Source organism: Physeter macrocephalus, chromosome 15 (assembly GCF_002837175.3).
Source record: "Physeter macrocephalus isolate SW-GA chromosome 15, ASM283717v5, whole genome shotgun sequence".
Taxonomy (NCBI): Eukaryota; Metazoa; Chordata; class Mammalia; order Artiodactyla; family Physeteridae; genus Physeter; species Physeter macrocephalus.
Genome location: NC_041228.1, coordinates 56065005 through 56076428, shown reverse-complemented (window position 1 = coordinate 56076428; position 11424 = coordinate 56065005). Strand labels below are relative to the sequence as shown.

Sequence of the window (11424 nt, the reverse complement as noted above, 5' to 3'; positions counted from 1 at the left end):
CTCCCATCAGGCGGTGTCACTTTCCCTTATATCTGGGGTCTGTAATGTTCTGACAAACAGAAAACAGCAGAGGTGTTTCAGTGCCAGTTTCTGGGCCAGAGCTTCTAGACACTGGAGATTTCCACGTACCGTCTCTTTCTCTTAGAACCCAATCACCATACTGTGAGGAAGCACAAGCCTCCAGTAGAGATGCCCGTGTGGACAGGAACCAACAGGCAGTACCAGCTTGCCAGCCATGAGAGTATGCCATCTTGGAAGGAGACCCTCCAGTTTCAGTTGAGCTGTCCTAGCTAACACTGCATGGAGCAGAGATGAGCTGTCCTCACTATGTTCTGCTGAAATTGAAGATTTTTGAGTAAATTAAATGATTGTCTTGTTTTAAGCCATTAAGGGCTGACTTAGCATGGTTTTTGAAACATAACCAATAGGTAACCAGAGCAGCCATGATTATTCTTTTTCACCTCTTTTAGAAGGGCAAATATCCAGAAACTTGACAACACAGGGCTACGTGGAAATAGTTACTCGTACACATTCCTAGGAGATAAGAACACGGATTGAGGCAGCTGTGGAAGCAATTCTTTTCCTGTTTTGTTCTTTTTTACTCTTTTGATTTTGGAATCATATGAATATATCTTTTCCACAAGTCTAATTTGAAAAGAAAAAAAGTTTAAATTATATGCAAGTTACTTTATTATGTAGGAAATTTATACTTAATATGTGTATTAAACTATATAGTTTATAAGAAAGACAATTTCACATATATTGTCTCATTTTATCAGTCATAGCAATTCTGTGACGAATACATAACTAGGGTGATTATTATCCTACAATAATCCAATTACAATTGCAGAAACCAAAACTCTAGTTGTTACTCATCAAGTAAATGGCATGACCAGAATTTAAATTGAGCTGTCCTTGAAAAAGGCAGCTTGGCTTAGTGGAAAGCAAACTAGAAATTAGAAGACCCAGGTCCTACTTTCAATTTTGTCTCTGATTCCTTGAATATTTTTGAATGAGATACTTATTTTGCATTTGATTTTATCATCCGGAGACCAAACATGAAAATACCTACTGTTCTAACTTCCCCTGGGAGCATTATATGGATAAAATAACATAACAAATGTGAAGGTGCTTTGAAAATAAGTAAATGCAGAGCATTCATTATCACCAGCAATTGTAAAAATAAAGCTAAAATAGATCATGGCTCTGCTTAAATATAACAGAATAAATATACTGCATTTACAGTAAAAATGATGGAGTAAGAATACCTGTCAACATGAGATGTAGACAGATTTCAAGGAATTAGGAAACAGGTGGAGAAAAGGAAACTGATGAAGTAGGAGAGAGGCAGCACTGTGTAGCATAGACTCAGGAAAAAATACAGTCAAAAGGTTGCTGATCATCCCCAAAGATCTCTGGACCGTCTCAGGATTTGGATATACCATGTTCATTACTTCCACCACAAGCCAGAAGTAAAAGGCTTTTCTATAAAGATATCAATGTCCACCCCATTCAGGCATTTAGGTGTTTCCAGTGGGATGACTGATTCTTGTCCAGTCATCTCAGAGTTAACTGACAAGTCCCACCCACATACCCAGGCCTCTCAATCAGCTTTCTGTTGCCTCATTCCTAAAAATGACCATTGAGAAAACCGGAAAAAAAAATTAAAAACAGGGAATAGAAAGAAAAAATTTTAACTCCCATTGGTATCTTTAGAAAGTTTCACCAAAATTGTCCATCAGTTGTTATGATGAAGGAAAGAAAGAATGAGAGAGAGAGAGCGGAAGGAAGGAAGGAAGGAAGGGAGGGAGGAAGGAAGGAAGGAAAGAATATACTAAGTAATAATCAGAAAACAGAAAGATCTCTTTGACATTCTTTCCACCCACACAAAAATCAATGAATCAGTAGAAATTTAAATTGCAAAAATATTCTAGAAAGTAATACAAAAGGATTAAGAGTTGTAAGATAGAGGGGAAAAATTCAGAGTTATGGAATATCAGTATATTAGATCCAACATATAACTATGAAATTCCAGAAAGAGAGGATAGTAAAATTGAAAGGAGGAATTATCAAAGAACTAGAATAGCAGTTCTCAAGGTGTGATCCAAGGACATCTCAGATCCTCTCTTTTCTTCTTATTAACCAAAACAACGTAACTCAACAGATAGAGAAGGATGTCAATAGATAATATGAAAAACTGGAAAATCTAGAACTAGCTGTGTGAGGCTTTCCTCTAGAGATTATAACCATTTAAAGACATAACTACTACAAGAAACAGGTAAACAATTAAAGAGATTGTCTGTGGGGATAGGAATGGGGACAGGATAAATTAGTTAAGGATCCTTTCTTTTCAATGTCAGTATTTACGTATCTAACTATTATAGATAGCTCAGTTAATAGAGGGTTCACTATTATGAAGGAATTTCCCACAGTTTCACATTAGGAGGCTGAGAGTTGGTCCTTCCTGAGGTTTGGAGGTGAGAATTATTGACACTAGTCTGCAGGTGGGTCCTCCTGATGACCTCATGCACTCCCTTCCATGTAACTGTGAAATTTTGTGTGTGTTTGAGGAACATTGTGTGTGCTATCTTCCTCAGTCTTGAACTACGATGTAAATTAAATCCCCGCTAAATTTTCTAGCTCTTCTATCTTCCTTTCCTTTCTATCTCCCTCTCCAATTCCTTGTTGGGTTGTCCCTTTTTAATTCCTTATTACAAACTTGAAACTAATGAGCTGGGGTTTTTGTTATAGAGTTTTATGTTCTTTTGAAGAAAAACAATGGGGAAATTTATATTGAAGCAAATTCTTAGAATTTCTTACCCTAGTATTTAGTGGAATATTTGGGGAAATCCAGGGACATCTCTGGAACAGCAAAGCTCTTTAGATTGGATCCTGTCTCCTGAAAGGGGATATTAAGTGATGACCTTGAGTAATTGACACTCTGGAATGGAATGATGGAAATGGAGTAGAGACACCTAAGAGCCTTGTGCCCCTGTACAGACACGTGGGTCTACTGTTTCCTGGAACTATGGAAGTCAGCCATTAGCTTGATATATTTCACATGCCACTCAAGGGGGGAGAAAGGACATAAATACATTTTGCAGCATAGTAGTTGCAATGTGACAAACCATCCTGGTTTGCCTGGGGTTATCCCAGTTTTAGCACTGAAAGTCCTGCATCCCAGGAAACCCCTCAGTCCCAGAAACACTGGGACAGTGGTTATCTTATGGTTGTATGCCTAGTGTGAAGTCAACTGCCTAGAATAAAATCCCAGGTCCGTCACTTATTAGCTGTGTGACTTTGTTGAAATTATTATTTTTTTCCACATCTTTATTGGAGTATAAATGCTTTACAATGTAGTGTTAGTTTTTGGTATATACGTCCATGCCACTCTCTCACTTCATCCCAGCTTCCCCTTCCCCCCCATGCCCTCTAGTCTGTTCCCTACGTCTACATCTTTATTCCTGCCCCGCCACTAGGTTCATCAGCACCGCTTTTAAAAATTCCATATATATGCGTTAGCATATGGTATTTGTTTTTCTCTTTCAGACTTACTTCACTCTGTATGACAGACTCTATGTCCATCCACCTCACTACAAATAGCGCAATTTCATTCCTTTTTTTAAAATAAATTTCATTCCTTTTTATGGCTGAGTAATATTTCCATTGTATATATGGGCCACACCTTCTTTATCCATTCATCTGTCGATGGACATTTAGGTTGTTTCCATGTCCTGGCTATTGTAAATAGTGCTGCAATGAACATTGTGGTATATGTCTCTTTTTGAGTTATGGTTTTCTCAGGGTATATGCCCAGTAGTGGGATTGCTGGGTCACGTGGTATCTCTATTTTTAGTTTTTTTAAGGGACCTCCGTACTGTTCTCCATAGTGGCTGTATCAATTTACATTCCCACCAACAGTGCAAGAGGGTTCCCTTTTCTCCACACCCTCTCCAGCATTTATTGTTTGTAGATCTTTTGATGATGTCCATTCTGACCAGTGTGAGGTGATACCTCATTGTGTGTTGAAATCATTTAATCTCACTTTTTCTCAATTGCCTTAATGAAAGTGGGGATAAACTAGTACGTATGTGGTGGGGTTGTGTTAATAAATGACTGAATACGTGTAAAGTCAAAGCAGTGTCTAGTAGGTAGCAAGCACTCAATAAATATTACCTAACAAAACCAATAGTAGTGTTACTATTTTCAAGTAGAAAGATGATTTATTGCACACCAAAGTAAATAGGGCTGTGTACATATCATCATTTTGGTTTGGAGATTGATGAGGTCAAATAGGACCAACCAATGGGTATTTGGGGATGTCAGTTAGCTGAATCAAAATCAAGTATTTATTTGGTTAATCCTATAAACTCTGCAGATATAGCTGTCAGGAAAGGCAGCACCTCATATTCATCTGAGCTGTAGACAAAGCTTCAAACAATAGGTGATATTAAAACAACCCAATACGCAAGAGGGAAGAGATATGGGAACATATGTATATGTATAACTGATTCACTATGTTGTAAAGGAGAAACTAACACACTATTGTAAAACAGTTATACTCCAATAAAGATGTTAAAAAAAAAACCCCAATAATCAAAGCTACTTTCATATCTAAGATGTGAGATCATGTTCATCTTGCATCAAATATTTACTGTTGAAATCAAAGTGGACATCAGGTATTTACTGTTGAAAGCAGAGGTAGTAGAACAGGGAATGTAGTGAAGTAGGGCCATGTGGAATTGAGCTCGAATTGTTCTAGTATTTTTTGTTTTGGAAGGCAGCTATGCTCACCACTATACCACCAGCACTATTTTTTTAATATTAAGTAAATTCTAAGTCTTCCTGAAATTGATGGTTGTAAAAAATGTACAGTAGACAGAGGCTTTTTTCTTTCCTTTTCTTTTCTTTTTTTTTTGCTATTCAGCATCTGAACATCTTTTTTGTTAATCCCCCAATCATGTGAGCATTGGTCCCACTTTGGAACCAAAAAGGCCAAATTCTGTTTCCTCCTCCCCTATTGCAGCTATAACAGTAGTTTTCAAACCTTTGTGTGTGTCAGGATCACATGGAAAGCTTTATAAAACATGGATTGCTGGGCTCCATACCTTGGAGGGATTGAGAACCTACATTTCTAAAAAGTCCCCAGGTGATCTTGATACCGCTGGTGAGGGATCACACTTTAAGGACTAATAAGTTAGTACAGGAGCACGGGACTTAGGTCAAACAAAGAGATGCATCTGTCTGGGACTTGAGACAATAATGCAAACACCAGGACGGCTGAGAAATTATCTGTAAATAGAGCAAGCATATCAGGAATCCAGCTCTGTCAACAAAAGTGTTCAACAGCAGGTTTCAAATCAGGTTTTTATATGTGTCCTTTGACACAGTCTAATATGTAGGGCATAAAGACGCTAGGAGTCTGTCCTTTGTAGTAACAGTGCAGTCAGGGAAAAGGAGTGAGAGATGTGGTAGCAGAGAAAAGCTCAGATGAGGGAGGAAGATGCTGCTGTGAGCAGCAAGCAGCTCAGAACAGTGATGAGTAGGTTGCTGAAGGCACTGCTAAGAGACTGGCCTGATCATGTGACCCCCCCCAAACTTAGTTCCCACCTTGTGACTCACTACGTGACACAGGGTGAGCCATCTGACTTTCAGTTCCTACCCTACTAGGAGGAGTAATAAAGCAGACAGAGATTTTATTGTAATAAATAAATTAGATGAAAGGAATTTGCATGCACTATAAAACAGAGCATTCTTGTGGAAAGGGCAAGAGTGACATCTTTAACATTAAAAAAAAGGCTCTTCTTGCATCAGTATTTCTACTGAATTTAAGACTCCCTTTCTACATATCACTATTTCATCTTGTTTTAGCCACAGTACTGATTTGGAGCTGTGGCATGTTAATTATTTTTTCTTAAAAATTCTTATAATTCAAGAGATTCAAAGTTCTTTCTAAAATCCAAACCATAAAAGTAGATAATTCAATGTTAATTTAGTCTTCCCATGTATCTATAGGTAGTCTACCCTATATATTACATTAATTTGATTCATAATTAAAATTATTTCCACAAAGAAAATTCCAAGCCCAGATAGCTTCATTGATGAACTCTATCGAATATTTAAGAAAGAAAAACTACTAATTTTGCACAAACTCTTTCAGAAAATGGAAAAAGAATATTTTTTCTCATAGAAAATTTTTTTATTGAAGCACAGTTGATGTATAATATTGTATGTTACAGGTGTACAACATAGTGATTTACAATTTTTAAAGGTTGTACTCCATTTATAGTTATTATAAAATATTGGCTGTGTTCCCTGTGTTGTACACTATATCCTCATAATTCATTTATTTTATGCATAATAGTTTGTACCTATTAATCCTCTACCTCTATCTTGCCCCTCCCCCCTTTTCCTCTCCCCACTGGTAACCACTAGTTTGTTCTCTATGTCTGTGAGTCTGTTTCTTTTTTGTTATATACACTAGCTTGTTTTATTTTTTTTTAGATTCCACATGTAAGTGATATCATACAGTATTTGTCTTTTTCTGTCTGACTTATTTCATTAAGCATAATACCCTCCAAATCCATCCATGTTGTTGCAAATGGCAAAGTTTCATTTTTTTTATGGCTAAGTAGTATATATATATACCACATCTTCTTTATTCTTTGTCCATTAATCCATTGATGGACACTTAGGTTGCTTCCATATCTTGGCAATTGTAAATAATGCTTCTTTGAACTCTGGGGTGCCTGTGTCTTTTCAAATTAGTGTTTTTGCCTTTTTTCACATACATAACCAGGAGTGGCATTGCTGGGTCATATGGTAGTTCTATTTTTAGTTTTTTGAGGAACTTCCATACTGTTTTCCACAATGGCTGCACCAATTTACATTCCCACCAACAGTGTACAAGGATTCCCATTTCTCTACATTACAACTTCACCAACATTTGTTATTTGTGTTCTTTTTGATGATAGTCATTCTGACAGGTGTGAGATGATATTTCATTGTGATTTTTGATTTGCATTTCCCTGATGATTAGCAATGTTGAGCATCGTTTTATGTGCTATATCTTTGAAAAAGAGTGGATATCATCTAGGGAAGAGCAAAAGAAGTACAAGCACAGTGTATGGAGTCCTGTCTCCTTTGACCTTCACAGTCTTTCATAGCACACAATTCCTTCAAACACACAATCATTGATACTCATACAGCTAAAATGTATTGATACTAAAATATGAACCCTGACTATAGGTAGATTGTACTCATTTAATAATCACAAAATCCCTCTAAAGCTATTACTATGATTATTCCAATTTCACAAATGAGAAAACTGTGAGTCAGTGAATTTAAGTAACTTGGTCAAGGTCACACAAAAGCTAGATTTTGTAATCAATTTTCAAACTCTCATTTGATTTCTTCTGAGAGATAGAAGGTAAAAATGATAATCTGAGAAGCTTTGCATGTGTATCTTCTTGGTAGTCAGAGTGTTGCATAGCTTTGTACACTGCCCTAAGTGATGCTCCTCTCCAGATATTAGCTAAAACATTAAAAATACTTCCTTTTTCCATAGAACTAGAAAGGATCTTGAAAAAATTGTTTTCTAACTGTTCGCTTCTAAGAGGTGTATTAATGCACGCCCATTTTATATTGCCATCAAATCTTAAATCTCCTGGTTGGAATTCAAAGTAATCACATTGTTTTGATATTTCTAAAACAGTGAGAAAGCAGTGCGGTAAAGCAGCATCCTCTGCCTGGCTCCCAGGTCTAGACGCTTCTTTTCTCCCTGTGCATTCTTACATGACCATTTTCTTTCCCATCTTTCCACACTCAGCCCACACCCAGCCTCCTCTGCTTCAGACTTACTTTGTAACCTTGCTGTCGCATCAACACACTTAAAGAAAGTTTACTTTTTTCAATCCATTCTACATATTTCAGCAGTGTCCCCTCTGCATCATGCTAATTTGGTCATGTTATGCTTCTCCCTGGAAATCTCCCCCAGCAACTTATTGCTTAAAGAATAAAGTTGAAACTCCTTAACATGGCATGATACTGATACATTAATCTATCAAATGAGAAATATTTACAATGATTTTTCCATATCTTAGTTTTCCTTAAAACATTCCTATGAGGAAGATAGATGTCTCCCTAATTGTAAATTAAAGAAACAGAGGTGAATTACTTTCCAAAGCTATCAAGGAATTAGATGATGAAACCAATGACAAATTATATTTCATAGTCCTCTGTTTTGCCTCGAGAACAGTTATTTAGTCTTTTTTTTATATCGCTTTGGCACACACAATAAATAGCTCCCATGTTCCATACATTCCCATGTGCATACTCATGACATGTCCAATTGGTGGCTCTCTATCAAGTATCCATTTTCTACCACTTGTGAAAACCTATCAGCGCATGCTGGTGAGAGGCAGTGTGGGATCAAGGTTAAGAGTCAAACTTTATAGCTCCAGGGCTCTGGGTTCCAACCTAGGCTCTGACCTTTATGACTGTAAGACTCTGGGGCAAATTGTTTCACCTCTTCAAGGCACCATTTTCTTATCTGTAAAATGGGGGTGAATAAAACATAGATCTTAGAGATTTAATGAGAATAGAATGAGATATTTATAAAGTTCTTAGCACTTTTAAAGTATTCAGTGAATGGTCAATTTAAAATTGTTTTGTTCTCATTTATTTTGAAATTTCTTGCCTGAGGATTTGAACTCTATTTTAATAATAAGTTCCTTGCAACACAGCCTCCTAATGGATTATGACAAAGCAATGTGTGATAATACTGCTTTCTAGATAATGCATCTTTAAAAGAGTTAAGTAGTTGGGGGAACCCTGTGTGTTCCCTCATGCAGTCTGGTTTCCTCCAGACTCAGGTGAGCCTGGAAAAGAGGTGCAAAGCGGAGCAAGCATATGGTGTGGCCCCTCTGCTAAGGAGGCCCAAACTGTTAACAGCAGAAATGTGGAGTAGACTGCAGTCAGTGGTTTCTTTTCAATAAGGCTTTTGAAAAGAACAGTCTCTTTTATTAGGGGTTAATAAATACCATACAAGTATTTAAGACAGTCTTGTATTTTTTACATAATTATTGAAATATTGCTGATTCTAGAATTAATGAGAGCAATACTCAAGAGTGTTAAAAGTCAAATCTTTGACTTCATCTCGAGCTGGATTCATGTCTCCACTCCTTTACTTACTAGGCAGAAATTCTGAAGTTATTTGACTTCTCTGGGTCTCTTTCCATAGTTGTATCATGGGAAAAATAATAAAACCTACCTCATAAGTAGTTGGTTTGAAGACTAAATGAGACCTTAGAGGTAAAATATTTAGTACAGTTCCTGTCACATCCTAAGGACTCAAACAATAATAACCCTCATTATTTTCTCATTTGAAATCACTTCTCTGGTCTCCTATTTGACCCCATTTTGAAATACTGTTATTTTTATCCATGGTTATCCTTCTCAGTACCACCCTCACTTTTCCCGATCTCTTGTGTTCAGCGAAATTGTGTCTACAGCAAAGAAACCTCAAGTGTGGAATGAAATGTAGTTGGAAGGTTGACAGAGGACCTAGTGTTTGGATTTCTTGGAGGCCTTAACTGGGATGACGTTGGTCAGGACATGTAGCATCGCTATTCGTCTTGCTCAGAGGGGATCTGACCAAATGAAGGGACCATGGAGTCCAGGAAAGGAGAGCAAAGAGGTGCGGGAGATCACCACAGACTTGGGGAAACCTCAGCATATGCATGACCGAGATGACCTCCATGCTGAGCAGTTGGAATGAGAAATGAGGCACAAACTGAAAACAGCCTTTAAACATTTCATTGAGAAAATAGAGGCTCTAACTAAGGAAGAACTGGACTTTGAAGTGCCTTTTGGGGACTTGGGATTTAACAGAGCTCCTATAGGAGTACCTGCCTCCTTCAGCCCACTACTCTTGTGCTGGTAAATGCTACAGAATGGCCACCTTTTGTGGTGATGTTGGATGAAGTGGAGCTGATTCACTTGGAGCGAGTCCAGTTTCACCGGAAGAACTTTGACACAGTAATCGTCTACAAGGACTACAGCAAGAAAGTGACAACGATCAACGCCATTCATGTTGCCTCTCTTGACCCCATCAAGGAATGGTTGAATTCTTGTGACCTAAAGTACACAGAAGGAGTACAGTCCCTCAACTGGACTACAGTTATGAAGACCAATGTTGATGACCCTGAGGGCTTCTTAGAACAAGGTGGCTGGTCTTTCCTGGAACCTGAGGGTGAAGGGAGTGATACTGAGGAAGGGGATTCTGCGTCTTAAATCGAAGATGAGACTTTTAATCCTTCAGAGGATTACTGTGAAAAAGAGGAGGAGGACGGTGAGGAAGATTATTCATCAGAAGCTGAAGAATCAGATTATTCCACGGAATCACTGGGCAGTGAAGAAGACATTGGACAGGATTGGGATGAACTGGAGGAAGAAGCCCAAAAAGCTGACCGTGAAAGTCGCTATGAGGAGGAAGAGGAACAGAGTTGCAGTATGAGCTGGAAGAGGAAGGCATCTGTGCACAGGTCAGGCCGAGGCTCTAACCGAGGTTCCAGACACAGCTCTGTGCCTCCCAAGAAAAAGAGGAAGTAACTTCGGAACTTTGACCCTCAGCTGCATTCTTCCTTCAGCCAATCCCTGGAAATTTTACATGACATAGAAACTTTAAAAAAAAAAAAAAAAGAAAAGAAAATGGCGGCTAGTCTTCCATTCAGAGTTCACATGAACAGTCATCAGGAGCAGATAAGCTGGCTGTGTTCTGAGAACCTTCCAATTTGTGCAGGAGAAAGCTTCTCTGAGAAAGTGTTGCTTGAGCCTTCCTGTCGTGTGTGGGAATGTCAGCAGGCTGTTGGGTACAATTCTAAGCCCGATTACAGTTTAGCATTTATAAATTACCATCGGCCCACATGATTTATCTCAACCTTTGTACCAGTATGGTTTTAGTAATAACATTGCATGTTTTTAAGTGAGTTAAATGGTAAGAGTAAATTCCTCCTTGAAATTAAAAAACATATGTTGTAAAGATTAGCAGTGCCAAGCAGTTTACAATGTATCTTGTTCCTAAGGGAAAATCCTATGGACATTTTTATAGCCAATTACAATGAATCCAAAGTAGCACTAAGAATTGCCTCACTCTTCCCTTTTTCTAAATTCATTGCATGAAATGCTGTCCTCATTTTTTTTTTTTTTTTTTTTTTTTGTGGTATGCGGGCCTCCCTCTGTTGTGGCCTCTCCCGTTGCGGAGCACAGGCTCCGGACGCGCAGGCTCAGCGGCCATGGCTCACGGGCCCAACCGCTCCGCGGCATGTGGGATCCTCCTAGACCGGGGCGCGAACCCGGTTCCCCTGCATCGGCAGGCGGACGCGCAACCACTGCGCCACCAGGGAAGCCCCATGTCCTCATTTT

The 11424-nt window shown here is 38.4% G+C and overlaps 1 protein-coding gene across 1 annotated transcript; it reads left to right on the top strand.

Moving 5' to 3' along the window:
* The first annotated feature begins 9598 nt into the window (after positions 1–9598).
* LOC102976965 (FACT complex subunit SPT16-like) lies at positions 9599–10611 on the top strand. Its single transcript, XM_055091109.1, is given in 2 exon segments — positions 9599–9697; positions 9892–10611. Coding segments are annotated over 2 exon segments (819 nt in total).
* The last annotated feature ends 813 nt before the right edge of the window (positions 10612–11424 follow it).